Consider the following 25866-nt stretch of genomic DNA (forward strand, 5'->3'; position numbering starts at 1 on the left):
CACCGAAACATACAAACACCCCAAACACACACACCGAAAACATACAAACACATGAAATGCCCATTGTGATCGCGTGTTTGTTGGCGTACTGGTCCTTAATTTGAGCCATGTGATTGGTTGTTTGCTGTGTTGGCAGCAAGTCATGTCAGATGAAGGTGTTGCTGGTTAAAGACACCACGCCCCTTTCCTGTATCTCAGATTCTACACTTCCTCATATGACCAACACACACACACACACACATACAGGAACTGCCTGCCACTCTACCCTCTCGCTCATGGTGTGTTGAACAGCAGTAGTTGTGTTGCGGAACTCAGCCAGGCAAGATCGGAACTTCTCTTCTTCATGCTATTCTATGTAACAGTCCAAAGCCAGGAAATTACTTCTCGCTCTGCTTCACTGTGATACCTCTCTTCCTCTCTCCCCCTTCCCTCCTCCTCTTCTTCCTCGTCCTCTCCCCCTAGCTCTCTCCTCCTCTTCCTCTCTTGCCCCTCAAACCCATCTCCCCCGTAGCTGGGGGTTAGTGGGGGTCTGTGTGTGTGTGTGTGTGTGTGTGTGGGGTCAGGATGGAAGCAGTGGCACTCTACACATTCCGAGCCACGGAGGTTGACGAACTGAGCTTTAACAAGGGAGACATACTCAAGGTAAGTGACTGGAAGAACCTCCACACTGAGAAACACACTGCCGAAGACACACACTCACACCCACACACACACACACACACACACACACACACAATATGACACGCAGACACACACACACACACACACAATATGACATGCAGACACACACACACAAAGAAAGACCAAAACACACACACAGAAATCCTAAATATAGCTTTATGCTGTGCCCCAGTGATTTCATGTTGGTAAAATCAGTATTGCGGGTATTAATATAGAGTTTTACTAGCATGTTCTGATTCAGTATTGTGGGTATTAATATAGAGTTTTACTAGCATGTTCCGATTCAGTATTGTGGGTATTAATATATAGTTTTACTACCATGTTCTGATTCAGTATTGTGGATATTAATATAAAGTTTAACTACCATGTTCTGACTCAATGCTCTGGATAATTATACAGCTCCGGAAAAAATTAAGAGACCATTGGAAAAGAAAGAAAAAGGTGCAGAAAAGTTGAAAAGGAAGGTTTCGAGTGAGGAACAGAAGGATTAAAATCAGGAGACCACTGCAAATTTAACGCTTCTGTTCCTCACTCAAAACCTTCCTTTTCAAATGTTTTGGAAAGGACAGAAAAAGGTGCAGTGGTCTCTTGTTTTTTTCCAGGTCTGTATATAGAGATTAAATACCATGGCCTGACTCAGTACTGTGGATATGAATATAGAGTATTATAGTATATAGTGATATCAGTATTGAGTTCAGATTGACTGCTCTGCCCCAGTACCAGAAATTAGTATTTGGGACAGCAGGGTAGATCGTAATGTGTTCTTGGCATGCGTACCTGGTAAAAATAATGGTAAAAGAATATAGACCACACATCTTAATGATCAAATATTTTGACCCTTTACACTATCTGAAGATGGGCTACTGTCTTTGTGAGGTCATAAGCCAGTGTGTAATCAGTATCTACATTATAGGGGCACTGTATATAATCCTACCTCTAAACCACAACTTGTCTCAGGTTTCAAGGGGCACTGCATATAATCTTACCTCTAAACCACAACTTGTCTCAGGCTTAAAGTGGCACTGTATACAATCCTACCTCTAAACCACAACTTGTCTCAGGCTTGTCCAGGGTAATTTAGGATGGGAAGGATATATACTGACATGTATATTACAAGCTACTCCAGCCTGGTTTAGGGTGAGAAGAATAGTACTGACTGGTATACAGTATTTCTAGTTAGTCCAGGGTGGTGTAGGGTGGGGGGATAGTACTGACTGGTATATTACTAGTTAGTCCAGGGGGGTTTGGATGGGAAGGATAGTACTGACTGGTATATTACTAGTATGTCCAGGGGGGTTTGGATGGGAAGGATAGTACTGACTGGTATATTACTAGTTAGTCCAGGGTGGTTTAGGTTGGGAAGGATGGTACTGACTGGTATATTACTAGTATGTCCAGGGTGGTTTAGGGTGGGAAGGATAGTACTGACTGGTATATTACTAGTATGTCCAGGGGGTTTGGATGGGAAGGATAGTACTGACTGGTATATTACTAGTTAGTCCAGGGTGGTTTAGGGTGGGGGGATAGTACTGATTGGTATATTACTAGTTAGTCCAGGGTAGTTTAGGGAGGAAAAGATAGTACTGACTGGTATATTACTAGTTAGTCCAGGGGGGGTTTGAATGGGAAGGATAGTACTGACTGGTATATTACTAGTTAGTCCAGGGGGGTTTGGATGGGAAGGATAGTACTGACTGGTATATTACTAGTTAGTCCAGGTTGGTTTAGGTTGGGAAGGATGGTACTGACTGGTATATTACTAGTTAGTCCAGGGTAGTTTAGGGAGGAAAAGATAGTACTGACTGGTATATTACTAGTTAGTCCAGGGGGGTTTGGATGGGAAGGATAGTACTGACTGGTATATTACTAGTTAGTCTAGGGTGGTTTAGGTTGGGAAGGATAGTACTGACTGGTATATTACTAGTTAGTCCAGGTTGGTTTAGGTTGGGAAGGATAGTACTGACTGGTATATTACTAGTTAGTCCAGGGGGGGTTTGGATGGGAAGGATAGTACTGACTGGTATATTACTAGTTAGTCCAGGGGGGTTTGAATGGGAAGGATAGTACTGACTGGTATATTACTAGTTAGTCCAGGGGGGTTTGGATGGGAAGGATAGTACTGACTGGTATATTACTAGTTAGTCCAGGTTGGTTTAGGTTGGGAAGGATGGTACTGACTGGTATATTACTAGTTAGTCCAGGGTAGTTTAGGGAGGAAAAGATAGTACTGACTGGTATATTACTAGTTAGTCCAGGGGGGTTTGGATGGGAAGGATAGTACTGACTGGTATATTACTAGTTAGTCTAGGGTGGTTTAGGTTGGGAAGGATAGTACTGACTGGTATATTACTAGTTAGTCCAGGGGGGTTTAGATTGGGAAGGATAGTACTGACTGGTATATTACTAGTTAGTCCAGTGTGGTTTAGGTTGGGAAGGATAGTACTGACTGGTATATTACTAGTATGTCCAGGGTGGTTTAGGTTGGGAAGGATAGTACTGACTGGTATATTACTAGTTAGTCCAGGGTGGTTTGGATGGGAAGGATAGTACTGACTGGTATATTACTAGTTAGTCTAGGGTGGTTTAGGTTGGGAAGGATAGTACTGACTGGTATATTACTAGTATGTCCAGGGTGGTTTAGGTTGGGAAGGATAGTACTGACTGGTATATTACTAGTTAGTCCAGGGTGGTTTGAATGGGAAGGATAGTACTGACTGGTATATTACTAGTTAGTCCAGGGGGGTTTGGATGGGAAGGATAGTACTGACTGGTATATTACTAGTTAGTCCAGGTTGGTTTAGGTTGGGAAGGATGGTACTGACTGGTATATTACTAGTTAGTCCAGGGTAGTTTAGGGAGGAAAAGATAGTACTGACTGGTATATTACTAGTTAGTCCAGGGGGGTTTGGATGGGAAGGATAGTACTGACTGGTATATTACTAGTTAGTCTAGGGTGGTTTAGGTTGGGAAGGATAGTACTGACTGGTATATTACTAGTTAGTCCAGGTTGGTTTAGGTTGGGAAGGATAGTACTGACTGGTATATTACTAGTATGTCCAGGGGGGTTTAGGTTGGGAAGGATAGTACTGACTGGTATATTACTAGTATGTCCAGGGGGGTTTAGGTTGGGAAGGATAGTACTGACTGGTATATTACTAGTTAGTCCAGGGTGGTTTGGATGGGAAGGATAGTACTGACTGGTATATTACTAGTTAGTCCAGGGGGGTTTGGATGGGAAGGATAGTACTGACTGGTATATTACTAGTTAGTCCAGTGTGGTTTAGGTTGGGAAGGATAGTACTGACTGGTATATTACTAGTATGTCCAGGGGGGTTTAGGTTGGGAAGGATAGTACTGACTGGTATATTACTAGTATGTCCAGGGTGGTTTAGGTTGGGAAGGATAGTACTGACTGGTATATTACTAGTTAGTCCAGGGTGGTTTGGATGGGAAGGATAGTACTGACTGGTATATTACTAGTTAGTCTAGGGTGGTTTAGGTTGGGAAGGATAGTACTGACTGGTATATTACTAGTTAGTCCAGGGGGGTTTGAATGGGAAGGATAGTACTGACTGGTATATTACTAGTTAGTCCAGGGGGGTTTGGATGGGAAGGATAGTACTGACTGGTATATTACTAGTTAGTCCAGGTTGGTTTAGGTTGGGAAGGATAGTACTGACTGGTATATTACTAGTATGTCCAGGGGGGTTTAGGTTGGGAAGGATAGTACTGACTGGTATATTACTAGTATGTCCAGGGGGGTTTAGGTTGGGAAGGATAGTACTGACTGGTATATTACTAGTTAGTCCAGGGTGGTTTGGATGGGAAGGATAGTACTGACTGGTATATTACTAGTTAGTCCAGGGGGGTTTGGATGGGAAGGATAGTACTGACTGGTATATTACTAGTGTGTCCAGTGTGGTTTAGGTTGGGAAGGATAGTACTGACTGGTATATTACTAGTTAGTCCAGGGGGGTTTAGGTTGGGAAGGATAGTACTGACTGGTATATTACTAGTATGTCCAGGGGGGTTTAGGTTGGGAAGGATAGTACTGACTGGTATATTACTAGTTAGTCCAGGGTGGTTTGGATGGGAAGGATAGTACTGACTGGTATATTACTAGTTAGTCTAGGGTGGTTTAGGTTGTGAAGGATAGTACTGACTGGTATATTACTAGTTAGTCCAGGGTGGTTTAGGTCGGGAAGGATGGTACTGACTGGTATATTACTAGTTAGTCCAGGGCGGTTTAGGTTGGGAAGGATAGTACTGACTGGTATATTACTAGTTAGTCCAGGGTGGTTTAGGTTGGGAAGGATAGTACTGACTGGTATATTACTAGGTAGTCCAGGGTGGTTTAGGTTGGGAAGGATAGTACTGACTGGTATATTACTAGTATGTCCAGGGGGGTTTAGGTTGGGAAGGATAGTACTGACTGGTATATTACTAGTTAGTCCAGGGTGGTTTGGATGGGAAGGATGGTACTGCGAGTGTCTAAAGCGAGTATGAGGAGCTTGCAAACTATTAGACGGACAGATGAGAAAGTTTAAAAGGGGACTATATCAGTCATGCTGTTTCTTTCAGAACTTTGAACATTAACCGCAGATGCCTACTGGTAATTAGGGTTTCAGCAGTTCACTGGGTGGTATTATGAAAATATTTAAGGCAGTAGTACTTTTTGTATATCCATCCATCCATCTTCTTCCGCTTATCCGGGGCCGGGTCGCGGGGGCAGCAGTCTAAGCAGGGATGCCCAGACTTCCCTCTCCCCAGACACTTCCTCTAGCTCTTCCGGGGGGACACCGAGGCGTTCCCAGGCCAGCCGGGAGACATAGTCCCTCCAGCGTGTCCTAGGTCTTCCCCGGGGTCTCCTCCCGGTGGGACGGGACCGGAACACCTTCCCAGGAAGGCGTTCCGGAGGCATCCGAAAAAGATGCCCAAGCCACCTCAGCTGACCCCTCTCGATGTGGAGGAGCAGCGGCTCTACTCTGAGCTCCTCCCGGGTGACCGAGCTTCTCACCCTATCTCTAAGGGATCGCCCAGCCACCCTGCGGAGAAAACTCATTTCGGCCGCCTGTATCCGGGATCTTGTCCTTTCGGTCATGACCCAAAGTTCATGACCATAGGTGAGAGTAGGAACGTAGATTGACTGGTAAATCGAGAGCTTCGCCTTGCGGCTCAGCTCTTTCTTCACCACGACAGACCGATACATCGACTGCATTACTGCAGAAGCTGCACCGATCCGTCTGTCAATCTCCCGTTCCATCCTTCCCTCACTCGTGAACAAGTCCCCTAGATACTTAAACTCCTCCACTTGAGGCAGGCACTCTCCACCAACCTGAAGTGGGCAAGCCACCCTTTTCCGACTGAGGACCATGGCCTCGGATTTGGAGGTACTGATTTTCATCCCCACCGCTTCACACTCGGCTGCAAACCGTCCCAGTGCATGCTGAAGGTCCTGGTTAGAAGGGGCCAACACGACAACATCATCTGCAAAGAGCAGAGACGAAATCGTGTGGTCCCCAAACCTGACACCCTCCGGCCCCTGGCTGCGCCTAGAAATTCTGTCCATAAAAATTACAAACAGAACCAGTGACAAAGGGCAGCCCTGCCGGAGTCCAACATGCACTGGGAACAAGTCTGACTTACTGCCGGCAATGTGGACCAAGCTCCTGCTTCGGTTGTATAGGGACCTGACAGCCCTTAGCAAAGGACCCAGGACCCCATATTCCCCAAGCACCCTCCACAAGATGCCGCGAGGGACACAGTCGAATGCCTTCTCCAAATCCACAAAACACATGTGGATTGGTTGGGCAAACTCCCATGAACCCTCCAACACCCCGTAGAGGGTATAGAGCTGGTCCAGTGTTCCACGGCCTGGACGAAAACCACACTGTTCCTCCTGAATCCGAGGTTCTACTATCGGCCGTATTCTCCTCTCCAGAACCCTGGCATAGACTTTCCCGGGGAGGCTGAGAAGTGTGATCCCCCTATAGTTGGAACACACCCTCCGGTCCCCCTTCTTAAAAAGAGGGACCACCACCCCGGTCTGCCATCCCAGAGGCACTGTCCCCGACCGCCACGCGATGTTGCACAGGCGTGTCAACCAAGACAGCCCCACAACATCCAGAGACTTGAGGTACTCAGGGCGGATCTCATCCACCCCCGGTGCCTTGCCACCGAGGAGTTTCTTGACCACCTCTGTGACTTCAGCCCGGGTGATGGACGAGTCCACCACTGAGCCCTCATCCTCTGCTTCCTCAATGGAAGACATGTCAGCGGGATTGAGGAGATCCTCGAAGTACTCCTTCCACCGCCCGACGACATCCTCAGTTGAGGTCAACAGCTGCCCACCTCTACTGTAAACAGCGTTGGTAGGGCACTGTTTCCCTCTCCTGAGGCGCCGGATGGTTTGCCAGAATCTCTTCGAGGCCAGCCGATAGTCCTTCTCCATGGCCTCACCGAACTCCTCCCAGGCCCGAGTTTTTGCCTTCACAACCACCCGGGCTGCAGCCCGCTTGGCCTGTCGGTACCCGTCAGCTGCCTCAGGAGTCCCACAAGCCAACCAGGCCTGATAGGACTCCTTCTTAAGCTTGACGGCCTCCCTTACTTCCGGTGTCCACCACCGGGTTCGGGGATTGCCGCCTCGACAGGCACCGGAGACCTTACGGCCACAGCTCCGAGCGGCCGCTTCGACAATGGCGGTGGAGAACATGGTCCACTCGGACTCAATATCTCCAACCTCCCTCGGGATCCAGTCGAAGCTCTGCCGGAGGTGGGAGTTAAAGATCTCTCTGACAGGAGACTCGGCCAGACGTTCCCAGCAGACCCTTACAGTACGCTTGGGCCTGCCGAGTCTGTCCAGCTTCCTCCCCCGCCATCGGATCCAACTCACCACCAGGTGGTGATCAGTTGACAGCTCCGCCCCTCTCTTCACCCGAGTGTCCAAGACATACGGCCGCAGGTCAGATGAGACGACAACAAAGTCGATCATCGACCTGCGGCCTAGGGTGTCCTGGTGCCACGTGCACTGATGGACACCCTTATGCTTGAACATGGTGTTCGTTATGGACAAACTGTGACTAGCACCAAGTCCAATAACTGAACACCACTCGGGTTCAGATCAGGGGGGCCGTTCCTCCCAATCACGCCCCTCCAGGTGTCACTGTCGTAGCACCACGTGGGCGTTGAAGTCCCCATGTAGTCGGAGCACTTTCCAGCACCCCTCCCAGAGACTCCAAGATGGTCGGGTACTCTGCACTGCCGTTCGGCCCGTAGGCACAAACAACAGTGAGAGACCTATCCCCGACCCGTAGGCGCAGGGAAACGACCCTCTCGTTCACCGGGGTAAACTCCAACACATGGCGGCAGAGCTGGGGAGCTATGAGCAAACCCACACCAGCCCGCCGCCTCTCACCATGGGCAACTCCAGAGTGGTGAAGAGTCCATCCTCTCTCAAGGAGTGTGGTTCCAGAGCCCAAGCCGTGCGTAGAGGTGATCCCGACTACCTCTAATCGGAACCTCTCAACCTCACGCACTAACTCAGGCTCCTTCCCCGCCAGCGAGGTGACATTCCACGTCCCTAGAGCCAGTTTCTGTGTCCAGAGATCGGGTTGTCTAGGCCCCTGCCTTCGACTGCCGCCCGATCCTCTTTGCACCGGCCCCTTATGGTCCCTCCTATGGGTGGTGAGCCCACGGGAGGGCGGCCCCACGTCACCCGTTCGGGCTGAGCCCGGCCGGGCCCCATGGGGGAAGGCCCGGCCACCAGGCGCTCGCATTCGAGCCCCAACCCCGGGCCTGGCTCCGGGGTGGGGCCCCGGCTGCGCCATACCGGGCGACGTCACGGTACTCAAAATTGTATTCTTCATTAAGGGGTTTTGAACCGCTCTTAGTCTGACCCGTCGCCTAAGACCTGTTTGCCTTGGGAGACCCTACCAGGGGCATATAGCCCCAGACAACATAGCTCCTAGGGTCACTCGGGTACTCAAACCCCTCCACCACGTTAAGGTGGCAGTTCTTGGAGGGGGTATACTTTTTGTATACTTAAGATTTATTGAGCAACCTTCTAAGATGTTATGTTCCGGAGGATCACTCCACTTGCCTTATCAATAAAACATATACTAACCAGCAGACAATGGATTAATAATGCCTTTATTTACATGATTATTCACTATTTAACTAAAGATGTTGAAAAATAATGAATTCCAATTCTTGCATATTTAGTAATGGACAGAAAAATATGCAAGAATCAGAATTCATTATTTTTCACCATCTGTAGTGAAATTGTGAATAATCATGTAAATAAAGGCATTATTAACACACAATCCATTGTCTGCTGGTTAACATATGTTTTATTAGTGAAAAACACCTTTATGAAGGTTATGTTGAGCTTGTTTGGCTAATTACTGTTTACGTCAACAGCCATTTTTGTTTTCATTCCACTGAATTCTGGGACCAAATGTCTCTGTCATCAAAAATGGTTGAACAAGACGATACACCAATCTGACTGGAAGTTCACATTTTGATTACCTTCCTGTCTCTGAGTCACTCATCTTGTCACCTGTATCTGACTTTGTTTGATAAACAATCTTTAGCAAACAAGTTGCAAATCATGAAATACCACATCAATAAAAACAAAATATAATGTATTGAACAAAATAGTAAGGTAGACGCTAACTGGGAATGGGGTTGTATTTTTTAACTACGTCATACATTTCAGAAATGTTAATTAATGATACGCTATTTAACATTTTATGTCGCTAATAATTACAAAACATTGACGACTTGATAAAGTTATTATTTGGTATACAAGAAGATATTTTTCAAAACTGCTGCTGGCCTATATGTCAGAATCCGAAAATTATATTTTTATAACTTAATACATATTTTCATTAACACTAGATGTATTTGACAAAGTTCGTTCTCATCAGTTTACTCACATAGTTTCAGTGCAGCTTAGATAAATCAGAGCTTTTATCCAATCAGATTTTCCACATTCACTGTCTAGGTGAAAATCTATCCTGAGCCCTATATAATTTTAGGGAATCACATTTTCTGTTGAAGCAAATCTTCAACCAATCCGATTTTGAGATCGCCATAACGAGCCTGTTCTTTGGCACATAGCAGTTTTCTAGCTTGCCTAGTTGCCTACCTGCATTTCTCTGATGGTGTGATCGGAGAACCAGCTACATAATTGAGGTAAAACTAGTTAGGACTTAATGTAGGAAGTCTTTTGAGATGTTGAGATTTTCTAGATGTAGTGCTTTCTGTTTGATTTTTTGTTTAGATTTGTACTGATCCCTGTTGTCTTTTTAACCCACAATGGAGGAAAATAAATGGATTTGGTGGCGGATTTACTGGCCAAGCCTTTTTCGAGAAAAACATTGAAATTGTGAGGAAGGGTCGACCAAACCCCCATTTAGAAACCGTTCAGGGTAAGGATGTAGATGCAGTGCTTTCTGTTAGATTTTTGTTTAGATTTTTACTTAGCCCTGCTGTTTTCTAGCACTATGGAGAAGAAGAAATATATTTTTTGGCGGATTTACTGGCCAAGCCTTTTTCGAGAAAAGCTGGGAATTGCAAGGAACCAACTGTCTCAGTCAGGGAAATTATTTTTGTGAAAGGATTTGTGTGGCACAGCCACAGGGTTAACAAACTCTTGTGTGAACACAGGTTAAGCTGACCCAGGGCCAGTCTTAGCCTGGAACAATGCAGTGTGTAAAGGCCTTATTTTCCATCCCCCCACTTTAATGTACATGGGATACTTTTTGCTGAAAAACCCTTCAGTACTGCTGTGAATGGATTGTACAAAATACTCAGGAGAGTTTGTAAAATTACAAATATAATTCGCAATCATGGGGCACTGTGCAACATCCAGCAAAACAATATAGTCTGGCTAGTTACTCCATGTAAAATTATACTGATGACATGAACATTATAACTGACTGTTTAGCTATTTTTAATTAGCATTTTAGATATTGTATTATGAATTCCAGCCTCAGTAACTAATCTATGCTCAGTAGCTAATTAATCCACTGTTGTCATTTGTACAATGACTTGCTACATTAGGCTAATATTTAGTGGAATGCAATGTTGCCATGATTATTTAATTTAAAATAAAACTACCTAGCAGAGTCAAATAAATGGCTAACAACGTTAAAGATAATTGTTATCGACGTTAGCTAACTAGTAACGACATAAATATATTTAACTAACCTCAGTTTAAGCAAACATTAGTCCATCTAAAATCATTTTGGTGACATTATAACATACGGTTTAGCTAATAATAATTTGACTTTGATCTCAAAGTCTACATTCAAAGGTCCAAATCTGAATTTTCATCAATGACAAAGGTCCGGAACTATTGGTAATTACCTTTTTTTTTTTTATAAACATGTATAACAAATTAACATTCATTTTATGAAAAAATAAGGTGCCTTTTGCATTCAAAATACATGGATAATAAGTGCAAAAGTGGTAAAAAAAATTAATTTAAGTGTCTGGATTTTTCTTAACAAAACACCACAAAAGTAACATGCATGGTGCAAAATACAGAGCAGTCTAATGTGAGAAATGGCACTGTCTGTCTCCCATCAGCTGCCGAAACCATGGCACAAAAGGTGTGGTTGCTAGACGGAGACACTGGCCTAAATGTTCATTAGTCAAGCTGCTGCGGTGTGAGTTCTTTACAGCATTCATTGCTGAGAATGCAGACTCACACCGAAAGGTTGACCCAAACATGGTAAGAACACAGATGGCTACTTTCTGTAGATTGGGGAAATTTTCAGCTGTGACCATTTTAGTCCAAAAGGTAACAGTGTCACAGTCCACTTCCTGCAAAGCCACATTCTCCTGCAAGTCGAGTTCAGTTTGCAGAAATGCCATGCTTGCCCACGGGAAGATGCTCTTAATTTATTTTGTAAACTCCTCAACATTCTGTTTTTCCTCTGTGAACATGCACTCATGGATGTCTGACATTTTTGTTGCTTTTGTGTGGAGATTCCAGATTTAAAAACGTGTAAAAGGTCTATAGATATAGAGGCTACACTTGTACCGTTGCTCTCACTGAACAGACTAACGTTAGATATGCTTATGTACTGTCAGATGCAAATTCCTGGAGGTGTCAGTGCTTTCCGTCCATGCAATGAACTAATGCACACCTGAATGAGCACGGATTTCTAGCACATTTACTTGAACTTCTTGGGTAATAAATATGGTTTGACCGATTTGAGAGGCAGCCAAAATTAAATTTTAAAATGGACTGAATAAAGCTCTCTATGAACTTGATGTGCAATGCCGCGCTGGCTGATATGACATGTTTGTGCATGAAACACAAGCTCACATCTATACTGTAAGTTAATACACTTTAACTAACAGAATAATACAGCATCACGATACACAGTCTCACTTTTAGCTATGTCTTAATAGTATTTCGAAGGGCAAAAACATGAACTTTAACTTTTGGCTTTACTTCAAGTCAGCTGTTGTTAGTCACTTAGTGGGAGGCCAGTAGCATATAGCATTAGCTTAGCCTGAGCAAACTCGTTCACGTCGAGCTAGGTTTCAGGTTTCAGCATCCAGGCTCCTCGCTGAGCTCATCCCGCCTCTTTGCACATTTATGTTTATCCCGGAGTGACGTGCGTTGACGCGCTGCCAAAATGGCGACGGTTGGCTCCGCCCACTTTAGGCTTCAAAACTGCTCTTCACAAACCTACGGGTGACGTCACGGACACTACGTCCATATTTTATTACAGTCTATGGTTGAAATACGAAATGGAGGCGGGTCCGGATTGAATTCCCTCCGGGTCCAGATCCGGACCAGAGTCCGGACTTTGAGAAGTGCTGATTTAGAGATTCAGAAATGACCATTTAGGTGTCATACATTCAAGCCTCGTAGCTTATCTATGCTCGTAATTGCTAGAAAAGCCTCAGGCTAGCGTTAGTTACTTTAAATCATTCTGGTGACATGAACATTGTAACTAATGCTTTTGCTTTTGGTAAAGAGGATGTTATGTGTTCAAACCTCAGTAGATGATCCTTTCTCAGTAATTAAGTAATTTCTGTTTTCATTTGTTTCTACAATTCCACTTCTAACTGAGGTCTCAAATTATCAACTGCACCTTTTAATTGTAGACATGGCAGTTAAATTAAAATGAAATCTGAGTTGTAATTCAACAACAACACATGGGCTTTATGCCCATGCCATACCAAAGTCAACATATTTTAATAATAAAAACAAAATTGAACAATTCTAATAAATAGTTTGCTCAATCATTGATGATAATATGCATACTTAAGTAAACATACCTTTGAAAATGAAAATCATTAATGAAATCATTAATATGCTCTGCGCTGGGGAAGACTGACAAACTTCCATTCAGTTACATTTACCATGCGATTAGGGTACATTTATTACATTCTGAAAAATTCTAACAACTTCCTAGTTACATTGTTTGGTGCTCCAGGTGTTGTACTGTTCTGATAGTGTCAGACTTTTGAGGTATCCATATTTATCTAATGCAGAACATTCTATTATAATACCATTTGAGGTAAATGTCCTGAAAACTATTGCAATGCAACATGCAAGTACATTCAGTTTGGCCAAACAGTGGTGGCATAAAAGCCATAACCCTATCTATTGATCGTTGTCACTCAGTGAGATTACATTTGGTACACATGATCAGGGTTGTGATTTTACTTTGTGTGAATGATGTTTCAATATGGCTACATGGGGTCACTATAGGAAAGGAAAGAACATAGATGTCGTATTGCTTGCAACTATGGATATAAGTTGAAAAATGTGCAGTCTGGGTAGTATTTTATTTGTTATTGTGCTGGTATAAATGTTGTCCTCTCTGACATGACACTGTCTCCAATACATTATGTCAATATAGACCCCAGGCTCTGTGTAGTGATAAGCTTCTCTTCCTGAATGAAAGAGTGATATCACTAGTTATCATGGAAACTGTGCATGTGCTTGTGTGTGCCCAGATCATCAACATGGAGGACGATCCTAACTGGTTCACAGCAGAGCTAAACAACAGGAAGGGCTATGTACCGAAGAACTACATCAACCTCAAACCCCACACGTAAGTATGCAGACACACACACACACACAGTACTAATAATAGCTCCTTGTTAGCACCTCATTGGGTGTCTGTCTTTGTGTCTGTATTTGTGTATGTGTGTGTGGTGATGAGCTGCTGTGGACATCTGTACTCCACCACACGACTCTCTCCCTCCGGGACAACTGCACACACACGCGCACACACACACACACACACACACATACACAGTGTCTCCCTTACATAACAATGTTTGTTTGTCTACGATGTGTGTGGTTTTCAGGGGGACTCGTTGGTACATGCCGTTACACTGGGGGGCGGGGCTTGAAGGGGGGCTACACATCCGGGCCATGGGGGGGGGTACATGCAAACAACGTCAACCTGGCACTGGATATATAGAGTGAATGAAAACTTTCCTTTAATAGAACTGGTGTGACGTTTCACCATGATCATGTCTAGTATCATGAAACTAGTACAGCATGATGTTTGCCTGATTGGCCGTCACCTTGGCTTCCGCCAAATGCCACGCCTACTTCTCCACGATCGGTTGGAATTTGCTTTCCTCGCCAACTCTCCTGGAGTACAAACACATTCCCAGCAATTGACTGGTTGGGACAGACAAAGCCTACATGAATTATAGTAAATGTGGAATCATCAAAATTGGGCAACTGTTTTATAACACCATGACAACATATTTCTTAAAAGTCTAATATGGTGATAATAAATATTTCACCAGGCAAACTACAGAGGCTGGATTGCAAAGGTGGAAAAAACGAATTAGCCTCAACACAGGGTATCCCCCAAAATAGCCATTTCTGGAAAGAAGATATTGTGGAACATGAACATTTTCCACAGTGATGGCAAGAGAAGTGTGAAAATAAAAAACTGGCTGACCAATTCATCTGTGCAATATTGTGGATGGGTTGGTGTGTTTTGGGCATGAATGGCTACCACTGGAACTGGCCCACTTGTCTTCATTGATGATGTCACTGCTGACAGCAGCAGGATGAGTCATGAATAGTACAGATAAATTGTGTTTGCTCGGTTCCAACCACATGCCTCAAAACTCATTGGACGGCTCTTGGCCTTGCAGAAAGACAGGGACCCTTAAAATACAGCTAAAGCAACATCCAGAAAGTGGAATGTTCTCAATCTTCCAAGTTAATCTCCTCGACCTGAATCCAGTTGATCATGGGTTTCACATACTGAAGACAATATCGAAGAAAAACAGGACCTGAAGATGGTAACATTGTTGGCCTGGCAGAGCGTCGCCCAGGAAGATACCCAGCATCTGCTGATGTTAATTTGTCACACACTTCAGGCAGTCATCGAAGGCAAAGGATTTGACAACTTTATTTAATATTATATTAATTTGTCCATTGACTTTTACAGGGGAGCTACGCATAAAAAGCATAGTTTTGGCTTCATGAATTGTACAGAATTGTCATTAGGATACACATTATTTTAAAGCATCACAATGACTTCATATAAATCCCACACTTCACTCTAAAGCAGCGGCTGTTGGATGTTGTTGTGTCTCATTGGTCTGAGCTGGGGAGATTCTTTCTCATATATTAACATCTGTTCCTCTGTGTGTGTGTGTGTGTGTGTGTGTGTGTGTGTGTGTGTGTGTGTGTGTGTAGGTGGTTTGCAGGCCGGATTTCACGGGGCGTGTCAGAGGGCAGACTGAGACAGAGGGAATGTGGGGCGTTCCTGGTCAGAGAGAGTGAGAGCGCTCCCGGAGAATTCTCCATGTCTGTCAGGTGAGACATACACCCTTTACTGAGACACACACCCTTTGTTTAATCCACAAAACAAGAAGGGGATTTAGACATTCTAGTGGTTCTTGCAATCCACACAGTTAAGACTACACAAAGCACCATCACCTCCACTCATCCAGGCTGCTAATGACAGCAGAGCATCATGTAGCCAGCTGCCTTGCTCTGGTTGTAGACAGACAGGCCTTCATTCTGGAGGCCACATGCAGTTAGCAAGCAAGTTTATATATATATAGCACAATTTATACAGTGGGGAAAACAAGTATTTGATGCAGGTCCAGTTAAGAGGCCATTACAGTAGTCAACCCTACAAGAGATAAAAGCATGGATGAGCTTCTCTTGGTCTTTTTGGGACACCAAGATTTTGATTCTTGCTATATTTTTTAGATGATAGAATGCTGTTTTGGTGACTGCTTTGATGTGACTGTTAAATGTAAGGTCTGAGTCAATCAAAACACCAAGATTACGCACTTGATCCCTGGTTTTAATGGCCCGAGAATCCAGCTCTTTACTAATACTTGTTCTTTTATTTTTGTTGCCAAACACATGTCTCAGTTTTATCTTGGTTTAAATTGGAGACAATTTTGGTTCATCCAGGTATTTATGTGCTCTATACAGTGACACAGAGAGTCTATTGAGCTGTTGTCATACGGTTTGAGAGCCATATATATTTGAGTATCATCAGCATAGCTGTGGTAGTTAATGTTGTTGTTCGGTAGAATTTGGCCCAGAGGTAGCATACAGAGATTGAACAGAAGCGGTCCGAGAACTGATCCCTGTGGAACTCCACATGTCATAGCCACCCTATCAGATTCATGATTACCAATGGTGACCAAGTAACTCCGGACATCTAGATAAGATCTGAACCAATCAGAGTCCTACCCAATTTTCCAGCCTGTCTATAAGTGTTCTATGATCTACAGTATCAAATGCTGCACTGAGATCTAATAGAACCAGAATTGTTATTTTATCAGAATCAGTATTCAAGTGTATATCATTTAAAACTTTAATCAGGGCTGTTAGCCCCTGCTTTGCTTCTCATCACACAGCATATCAACCAGGAAGTATTTGATGATACTGTCTGAAAACGTGCTGGGGCTAATATCTGGTTCTGTTTGGGCTGATATCTGGTCATGTTGTGCCTGATATCTGTTCATGATGAGGCTGATACCTGGTCATGTTGAGGTTGATATCTGGTCATGTTGAGGTTGATATCTGGTCATGTTGAGGCTGATACCTGGTCATGTTGAGGCTGATATCTGGTCTTGTTGGGATGGGTATCTGTTCATGTTGGGATGGATATCTGGTCATGTTGGGGCGGATATCTGGTCATGTTGGGATGGATATCTGGTCATGTTGGGATGGATATCTGGTCATGTTGGGGCTGATATCTGGTCATGTTGGGGCTGATATCTGGTCATGTTGGGGCTGATACCTGGTCATGTTTGGGCTGGTATTTGGTTCTATTGAGGCTGATATCTGAAAAAGAAAATTGAGGCTGATAACATTTCCCTGATAACAAAATGATCAAATGTTTATGTTTTTAAATATAAAAACATAGTGTGATGTTAGTGTAGGACCAAAAGACCACAGAAGGGCTAATAAAAAATACTTCAATTGATGTATTTGATGTAAGGTATTTACAGTTCTTAAATGTTTGTTATGATACATTTGTGTTTCAGTTAAATATTGTGATTTACAAGATTGTAATGGTGAAAAAAGGTCTGACATGATTGGTCATGATTTCAGCACCCAAAATTAACAGAACCTGAATTTTTCAGGGTAGAAATTTTATATCCACTGTCCAGTAAAAACCAGGATTATACGAAAACACATCTGCCAGGGCTGTCAAATATCTGCAGCTTTGAAGAACAGGACATTGGAGAGAAACCGAGGAAGGGAGAACTCAAGTGGAGAGAAAGAAGGAGAGAGAGAAAGAGGAAGAGAGAGAAATAGAAGTGTAGATGACCTTCAAGCAGCCTCAATTGTTTGCTGTGAAGTTATAAATATAACTTCCTTTCAGCTTTATCCATTCATCTCTCTGCCCTTCCTCTCTTCCATTTTCCCTTTTCTTTCTCTGCCTCTCCCTTCTTTCTGATCTGTCTCTCTCTGAGCCTATTCACCATAACAACATTTACCGGAATGACATTTAGATGGAAAATCATTTGAAGTAACATGTTGATAAACTCTTTTAGTCAAACGTGCGACTGGAATGTATCGGGCCAACCAAGCACTGAGATGTGCACACACGCGTGCACATACACAGCAGCTTGAGATGGTCAGACAACAATTAACCGTGATCAAAGATAATATGACAAACCAGGCAGCTAAAATGATTCATGCTGTGGTGACCCGTCACTACAGTATACCTGTGGTATATTTAAACAATAAGGAACGAGTGGATGTGGTATATGGCCAATATATCGCGGCTAAGAGCTCTTCTTCGCCACGACGCGTTGTGCTTAGCCGTGGTATATTGGCAATCGCAAACCCCTGTGATGCTTATTGCTGTTACATAGCGGTTAACAATTCAATAAGAGTGGTAAAAGAAGATCTGTCATTTCCTGCTTGTCTACACAGAATGAAGTGTGGATTGAACAGGGTAGCGTTAGAAAAAGGCCATACTAGCCTTGACAAAAAAGCTTTGTGGAACTGTGGAGGTGTGGCTACATGAGACATGCAGTGAGTGGATATAGGAGTGAGATCTGAAACAGTGATACAGTAGATATAGGAGTGAGATCTGAGACAGTGATACAGTAGATATAGGAGGGAGATCTGAGACAGTGATACAGTAGATATAGGAGGGAGATCTGAGACAGTGATACAATAGATATAGGAATGAGATCTGAGACAGTGATACAGTAGATATAGGAGTGAGATCTGAGACAGTGATACAGTAGATATAGGAGTGAGATCTGAGACAGTGATACAGTAGATATAAGAGGGAGATCTGAGACAGTGATACAGTAGATATAGGAGGGAGATCTGAGACAGTGATACAGTAGATATAGGAGGGAGATCTGAGACAGTGATACAGTAGATATAGGAGGGAGATCTGAGACAGTGATACAATAGATATAGGAATGAGATCTGAGACAGTGATACAGTAGATATAGGAGTGAGATCTGAGACAGTGATACAGTAGATATAGGAGTGAGATCTGAAACAGTGATACAGTAGATATAGGAGTGAGATCTGAGACAGTGATACAGTAGATATAGGAGGGAGATCTGAGACAGTGATACAGTAGATATAGGAGGGAGATCTGAGACAGTGATACAATAGATATAGGAATGAGATCTGAGACAGTGATACAGTAGATATAGGAGTGAGATCTGAGACAGTGATACAGTAGATATAGGAGTGAGATCTGAGACAGTGATACAGTAGATATAAGATGGAGATCTGAGACAGTGATACAGTAGAAATAGGAGGGAGATCTGAGACAGTGATACAGTAGATATAGGAGTGAGATCTGAGACAGTGATACAGTAGATATAGGAGTGAGATCTGAGACAGTGATACAGTAGATATAGGAGTGAGACCTGAGACAGTGATACAGTAGATATAGGAGGGAGATCTGAGACAGTGATACAGTAGATATAGGAGTGAGATCTGAGACAGTGATACAGTAGATATAGGAGGGAGATCTGAGACAGTGATACAGTAGATATAGGAGGGAGATCTGAGACAGTGATACAGTAGATATAGGAGGGAGATCTGAGACAGTGATACAATAGATATAGGAATGAGATCTGAGACAGTGATACAGTAGATATAGGAGTGAGATCTGAGACAGTGATACAGTAGATATAGGAGTGAGATCTGAGACAGTGATACAGTAGATATAAGAGGGAGATCTGAGACAGTGATACAGTAGAAATAGGAGGGAGATCTGAGACAGTGATACAGTAGATATAGGAGTGAGATCTGAGACAGTGATACAGTAGATATAGGAGTGAGATCTGAGACAGTGATACAGTAGATATAGGAGTGAGATCTGAGACAGTGATACAGTAGATATAGGAGTGAGACCTGAGACAGTGATACAGTAGATATAGGAGGGAGATCTGAGACAGTGATACAGTAGATATAGGAGTGAGATCTGAGACAGTGATACAGTAGATATAGGAGGGAGATCTGAGACAGTGATACAGTAGATATAGGAATGAGATCTGAGACAGTGATACAGTAGATATAGGAGTGAGATCTGAGACAGTGATACAGTAGATATAGGAGTGAGATCTGAGACAGTGATACAGTAGATATAGGAATGAGATCTGAGACAGTGATACTTTAGATATAGGAGGGAGATCTGAGACATTGATACAGTAGATATAGGAGTGAGATCTGAGACAGTGATATAGTAGATATAGAAGGGAGATCTGAGATGGTTATCTAAAGATGGTTATCTAGAGATTATTCAGGGGATGTTTATTTTGCTGTCTCCGGTCACTGTGATACCTTAACACTAAAAGGGGAAAATTAGGAAAATATATGTTCTAAAAACACAAATATCCCTTTAAGAATATCATATTGTACTATTCTACATCTACTTAAGGCAGAGGCATTCTAATCTCGTACTTGAAACCAGTTCCACTTCATTTTGTTTTATTTCCGCCCCTATTCACGTATTAACTCCTAGGGCACCAGGTGGGTGCAATTCATGATGAGGTAGAACAGAAAACCAGCAAGCCCTGGACAACATAGTGTAGTAGTTGAGCACTGATTTAAGTTCACTAATCATGCATCAGTTCTTGTTTTCATACTGTTCTTATCTCTAAAGTTTCACAGTCACAAAACTAGCAACTTCAGCCAGGAAAATCACACAGTCCAAGAACAAAGTGACTCCAGCCTCTCAGTCGTTAGAGTCAACATGTCCTTTGCTCCCACGTGCTGCTGCATTGCTTTCCACCATAAGTGATGAAGGGCACCAGCGTTAATGCAGCCAAAATGTTTGTTGCATTCTCTCTCTCGTAATGTGAGCAAGCCCTTGGTCTCTCCTTTGCTGTCTCCTTACTGCCCTCTCTGTTTTCTATTCTCCTCCTCTGAGGAAACAGCATCATCTCTTGATTGGCTTTAGGCCTTAATTAGAATATACTGGAACAGAAGCATGGAGATAAACACCAGTCAAACGCCTGGCTTTGTGTCTGTGTGTGTGTGTGTGTGTGTGTGTGCCTGTGTGTCTGTGTGTGTGTGTGTTTGGCTCCGGCTGCTGGCCGACAGCACTTTCATGCTGTCAGAGCTCTTTCTTTAATGTGTGTTTCTATAATTAAAACACATCACTTCATCATGACAATATTAACACAGATAATATTACCATTTCCTCTCTTGCCTTTCCCCCTCTACTCTCTCACTTTGAGGATGCTTCCAGACGGGAAGATTTCCTCTGTATCTGTGAGATTCATCGCTTCCTCAGTTGTGCTTTGGAGGAGAGAGGACAGGTGCCGGTCAAAAACATCCAGCACTTCTCAATGACAACATTGTCAGATTAGTTAAACTTTTGACGGACTGACGTGTACATTAGCAAGTTAAAACAGAACCTAGAATGCACCAGAATTTGTCTCATTCTCCTTCGGTTTATTTTTTCTAAAGTACACTATCAGTGTGGCCAAACCAAGGCTAGTTACACTACATCACACTCAGGGATGGGATAGGATGGTGTACTGCTAGTTACACTACATCACACTCAGGGATGGGATAGGATGGTGTACTGCTAGTTACACTACATCACACTCGGGGATGGGATAGGATGGTGTACTGCTAGTTACACTACATCACACTCAGGGATGGGATAGGATGGTGTACTGCTAGTTACACTACATCACACTCAGGGATGGGATAGGATGGTGTACTGCTAGTTACACTACATCACACTCGGGGATGGGATAGGATGGTGTACTGCTAGTTACACTACATCACACTCAGGGATGGGATAGGATGGTGTACTGCTAGTTACGGTTAGGGTGAGGTTAGAGTTAGGTCCTCATAGAGGGTTAGGGTGAGGTTAGAGTTAGGTGCTCCTAGAGGGTTAGGGTGAGGTTAGAGTTAGGTGCTCCTAGAGGGTTAGGGTGAGGTTAGAATTAGGTGCTCCTAGAGGGTTAGGGTGAGGTTAGAGTTAGGTCCTCATAGAGGGTTAGGGGGAGGTTAGAGTTAGGTCCTCATAGAGGGTTAGGGTGAGGTTAGAGTTAGGTCCTCATAGAGGGTTAGGGGGAGGTTAGAGTTAGGTCCTCATAGAGGGTTAGGGTGAGGTTAGAGTTAGGTCCTCATAAAGGGTTAGGGGGAGGTTAGAGTTAGGTCCTCATAGAGGGTTAGGGTGAGGTTAGAGTTAGGTGCTCCTAGAGGGTTAGGGGGAGGTTAGAGTTAGGTCCTCATAGAGGGTTAGGGGGAGGTTAGAGTTAGGTGCTCCTAGAGGGTTAGGGGGAGGTTAGAGTTAGGTCCTCATAGAGGGTTAAGGGGAGGTTAGAGTTAGGTCCTCATAGAGGGTTAACTCAGTTATCCAGACACAGAGACGGGGTACGCTTAAATAAATGCGCTTGATGAAACGTTCTTTGCCCTCCTTCATCCTGCATGTAGAGACAAGTGCCTGTTTGTTGTAGAGACAAGTGCCTGTTTGTTGTTGAGTAGGTAAGTGTCCCATAATGCTTTTGGAGTAAGTAAGGGTCCCTTTAAATAATGTTGGAGTAGGCAAGGGTCCCTTTAAATAATGTTGGAGTAGGTAAGGGTCCCTTTAAATAATGTTGGAGTAGGTAAGGGTCCCTTTAAATAATGTTGAAGTAGGTAAGGGTCCCTTTAAATTATGTTGGAGTAGGCAAGGTTTCCTTAAAATAATGTTGGAGTAGGTGAGGTTTCCTTAAAATAATCTTGGAGTAGGTGAGGTTGCCTTAAAATTATGTTGGAGTAGGTAAGTGTTCCTTAAAATTATGTTGGAGTAGGTAAGGTTCTAGCTGTGGACCTCCCTTGAGTCCATGACAACACCCCCTTGACAAGCGAGGTCATAGGGTACGAGTACACACACGTGGATGATGTCACTACTGATGACATCACAGTCCTGGTCGATTATTCCCAAGGGTGATGACCTTTCACTTAACAACAGATGTCTCCTTCTCTCCCCTAGTTATGGGGACCATGTGCAGCACTTTAAAGTGCTCCAGGACAGAGGGGGACAGTACTTCGTCTGGGAAGAGGTGTTCTCCTCCCTCAACCAGCTGGTGGATTTCTACCACAGGAACAGCATCGCTAAAGAGAGGACGGTTTTCCTACGAGACCCAGGAAACTTGGCCAAGGTCACTCTCTCTATGTGTTGAGCTCTCTCTTGCTATCTTTCTCAGCTCTCTCTACTTTTTCTCTACCGTGCATTCTGTCCAAGTCATTCCAAAGTGTCTGAAATGTATTGTAAAACACAATAAAGTCACTTTTGTTAAAAATGCTAATATCAGTACCAGAACTGCTAAAACGTTTACAGTTCAGATGAACTATCCATTTAATGCCTTAAATAACCTCCTTGCAAGTTGGATCTCTGATAATATTTAAAATATACCCAGGCATCAAGTTACACCATCTAGTCACATGACATAACCCAGCCCGGAGGCCATCCTACGTAGTCACATGACATAACCCAGCCCTGAGGCCATCCTACCTAGTCACATGATATAACCCAGCCCTGAGGCCATCCTACCTAGTCACATGACATTAGCTAGCTCAGTATGACTTCATCACCCCAACCGGTAGCCATGAGCACAGACGGCCACATGACCTCAACATCACAATGCACATCCATCTGGTACAGACTCTGCTGATAAAAACCTTAAGAACATTTAATGCAACTAGGCTGTACGAATGGGGCACCTGTCTGATGATTAATAATGCACCAGCTGTAGATCTCTCTGGTTAACAGTCTGCTTTGCAAAGTGAAAACACCACATTCAAAGCCACACTGTCCCTAGAGGGTGTTGCATAGTGGAGTCTAATCTGACTGGCCTGTTCTAGAGGTTCTCACAGGTGTGGTAAAATGATGCAAACGACTGCTCTCGTTATGCATGGCCTTGAAATGGTACAAAAAACCTCTCATTATGCTTGCCCCTCAAACAACACAAATGACTCCTTTTGTAATGCTTGCCCCTCAAACAACACAAATGACTCCTTTTGTAATGCTTGCCCCTCAAACTACACAAATGACTCCTTTTGTAATGCTTGCCCCACAAACAACACAAATGACTCCTTTTGTAATGCTTGCCCCTCAAACAACACAAATGACTCCTTTTGTAATGCTTGCCCCTCAAACAACACAAATGACTCCTTTTGTAATGCTTGCCCCTCAAACAACACAAATGATTCTTTTTGTAATGCTTGCCCCACAAACAACACAAATGACTCTTTTTGTAATGCTTGCCCCTCAAAAACAACACAAATGACTCATTTTGTTAAGCTTGCCCCACAAACAACACAAATTACTCCTTTTGTTATGCTTGCCCCTCAAAAACAACACAAATGACTCATTTTGTTAAGCTTGCCCCTCAAATGGCACAAATGTCACCACAGCCTGAACAGAGGGCCCTTTTCATGATACAACAGGCTTCCCTAAAGCGGGAAAAGAGGAGTGACAGCAACGGTTTAGATGTATGGCTGGTTCTGCTGATAACCATGCCATGTGCCATTCAAATATTTTATCTCAGCGGTGTCAGAATTCCAGGTACATTCCACCCGTCACAGTTATGTGAGTGTTGAACTGGTTTCATCAAGATTTGAAAATGCTCTGTGTCACGTCTGATACTTTCTTTAAACACATTAACCACGCTGTCTGGAGGAGAATTTCTCTAACTGAAAATCAAAGCTAAAAATCCCTTGTCCCAATAACATTGTGGCTAAAGTTGCCTTGCTAGTTAGCTACAGGACGTAACATGGTTTTTGAAATGACAACGAAATGACACCTGGCTAACGTTACCGTAGCTGTCCTAATAATACTGTCAGAAGTGGATGGAGGTCTGTCAGTGACCTGCTCGTATTGTATGGCACCATCTGTGGATCATCTAACGGTTTCCTCTTCATCCACAGCGCCCTCTTCACGCTAAGGCTGTGTACGACTTCACCCCAAACCACCCGTCCCAGTTACGTTTCCTCCGCGGGGATTACATTGACCTACTAGACTGCTCCGATTCGCTGCGCTGGACTGGCCGTTGCCATGGGCGTGTCGGATTCTTCCCTCCAGAGTATGTCCAGCCCATGTAACACTAACCTGCAATGCAAAAGACTGGCCCCATCCCCTCTCCCACTGACCTGCAATTCAAAAGACTGGCCCCATCCCCTCTCCCACTGACCTGCCATGCAAAAGACTGGCCCCATCCCCTCTCCCACTGACCTGCCATGCAAAAGACTGGCCCCATCCCCTCTCCCACTGACCTGCCATGCAAAAGACTGGCCCCATCCCCTCTCCCACTGACCTGCCATGCAAAAGACTGGCCCCATCCCCTCTCCCACTGACCTGCCATGCAAAAGACTGGCCCCATCCCCTCTCCCACTGACCTGCCATGCAAAAGACTGGCCCCATCCCCTCTCCCACTGACCTGCCATGCAAAAGACTGGCCCCATCCCCTCTCCCACTGACCTGCCATGCAAAATACTGTTACCACCCCCTCTCCCACTAACCTGCCAAACATAAGACTGGCCCCACCCCCTCTCCCACTAACCTGCCAAACATAAGACTGGCCCCACCCCCTCTCCCACTAACCTGCCAAACATACGACTGGCCCCACCCCTACTACAACTGACCGGCCACTGAAGCAAATTACCACAAATACTGCACTTCTAAACCTACACACTGTGGAACTTTGCCTCTCTAACACACATACACAGCAAATGAAAACAATTTTCGGTTGAATTTGAATGTGACCCGAGAGTCCTTTCTACGGTGAAAAGACAGTCAGACAGACATTCTGGGACAGGGAACTGACACTACACACTACTCTGGAGGGCTAGCATGAGTGTTTGAGTGTTTGTGATTGTGTGATTGTGTGTTTATGTTTGTTAGGTCTAGCCTGTCCTTTTTTGTAGCATCAATGTCTGGTCTACGCTCTGCCTGTATATTAACATGTTTATTACTTAGCTTTCTTCTGTGTTCTACTGACCATATTAACTTTCATATTAACGATTTTCACCATGATGGTCGACCATGTGATCAAAATATCTTAATCTCTGTACTTGTAATGACAAACGGTTTCAATAAAGATATTTAAGTGTGAGGAGAGATGTTTTCTGCTGTCCGAAATACAAGTGGGAGTGTGTGTCTGTGCCGTGTGTGTGTGTGTGTGCGTGTGTGTGTGCGTGTGTGTGCAGTGTGTTCCTGCGTG

At 44.0% G+C, this 25866-nt stretch overlaps 1 protein-coding gene across 1 annotated transcript; it reads left to right on the top strand.

Annotated features, from left to right (window-relative positions):
• The first annotated feature begins 218 nt into the window (after positions 1 to 218).
• grapa (GRB2 related adaptor protein a) lies at positions 219 to 25761 on the top strand. Its single transcript, XM_010904141.5, has 5 exons — positions 219 to 642; positions 13669 to 13766; positions 15386 to 15505; positions 22638 to 22806; positions 24575 to 25761. Exons 1-5 carry the CDS (start codon positions 565 to 567, stop codon positions 24746 to 24748), a joined length of 639 nt encoding a protein of 212 aa, XP_010902443.1. The 5' UTR covers positions 219 to 564; the 3' UTR covers positions 24749 to 25761.
• The last annotated feature ends 105 nt before the right edge of the window (positions 25762 to 25866 follow it).

The sequence above is a fragment of the Esox lucius genome, chromosome 11, assembly GCF_011004845.1.
Source record: "Esox lucius isolate fEsoLuc1 chromosome 11, fEsoLuc1.pri, whole genome shotgun sequence".
NCBI classification, from domain to species: Eukaryota; Metazoa; Chordata; class Actinopteri; order Esociformes; family Esocidae; genus Esox; species Esox lucius.

Excerpts from the sequence above, each read along its gene's own strand:
- grapa (XM_010904141.5), top strand. The coding sequence starts at position 565 with ATGGAAGCAGTGGCACTCTACACATTCCGAGCCACGGAGGTTGACGAA. Across the intron at positions 643-13,668 it reads ACAAGGGAGACATACTCAAG|ATCATCAACATGGAGGACGA; the intron begins GTAAGTGACTGG and ends GTGTGTGCCCAG. Across the intron at positions 13,767-15,385 it reads ATCAACCTCAAACCCCACAC|GTGGTTTGCAGGCCGGATTT; the intron begins GTAAGTATGCAG and ends GTGTGTGTGTAG.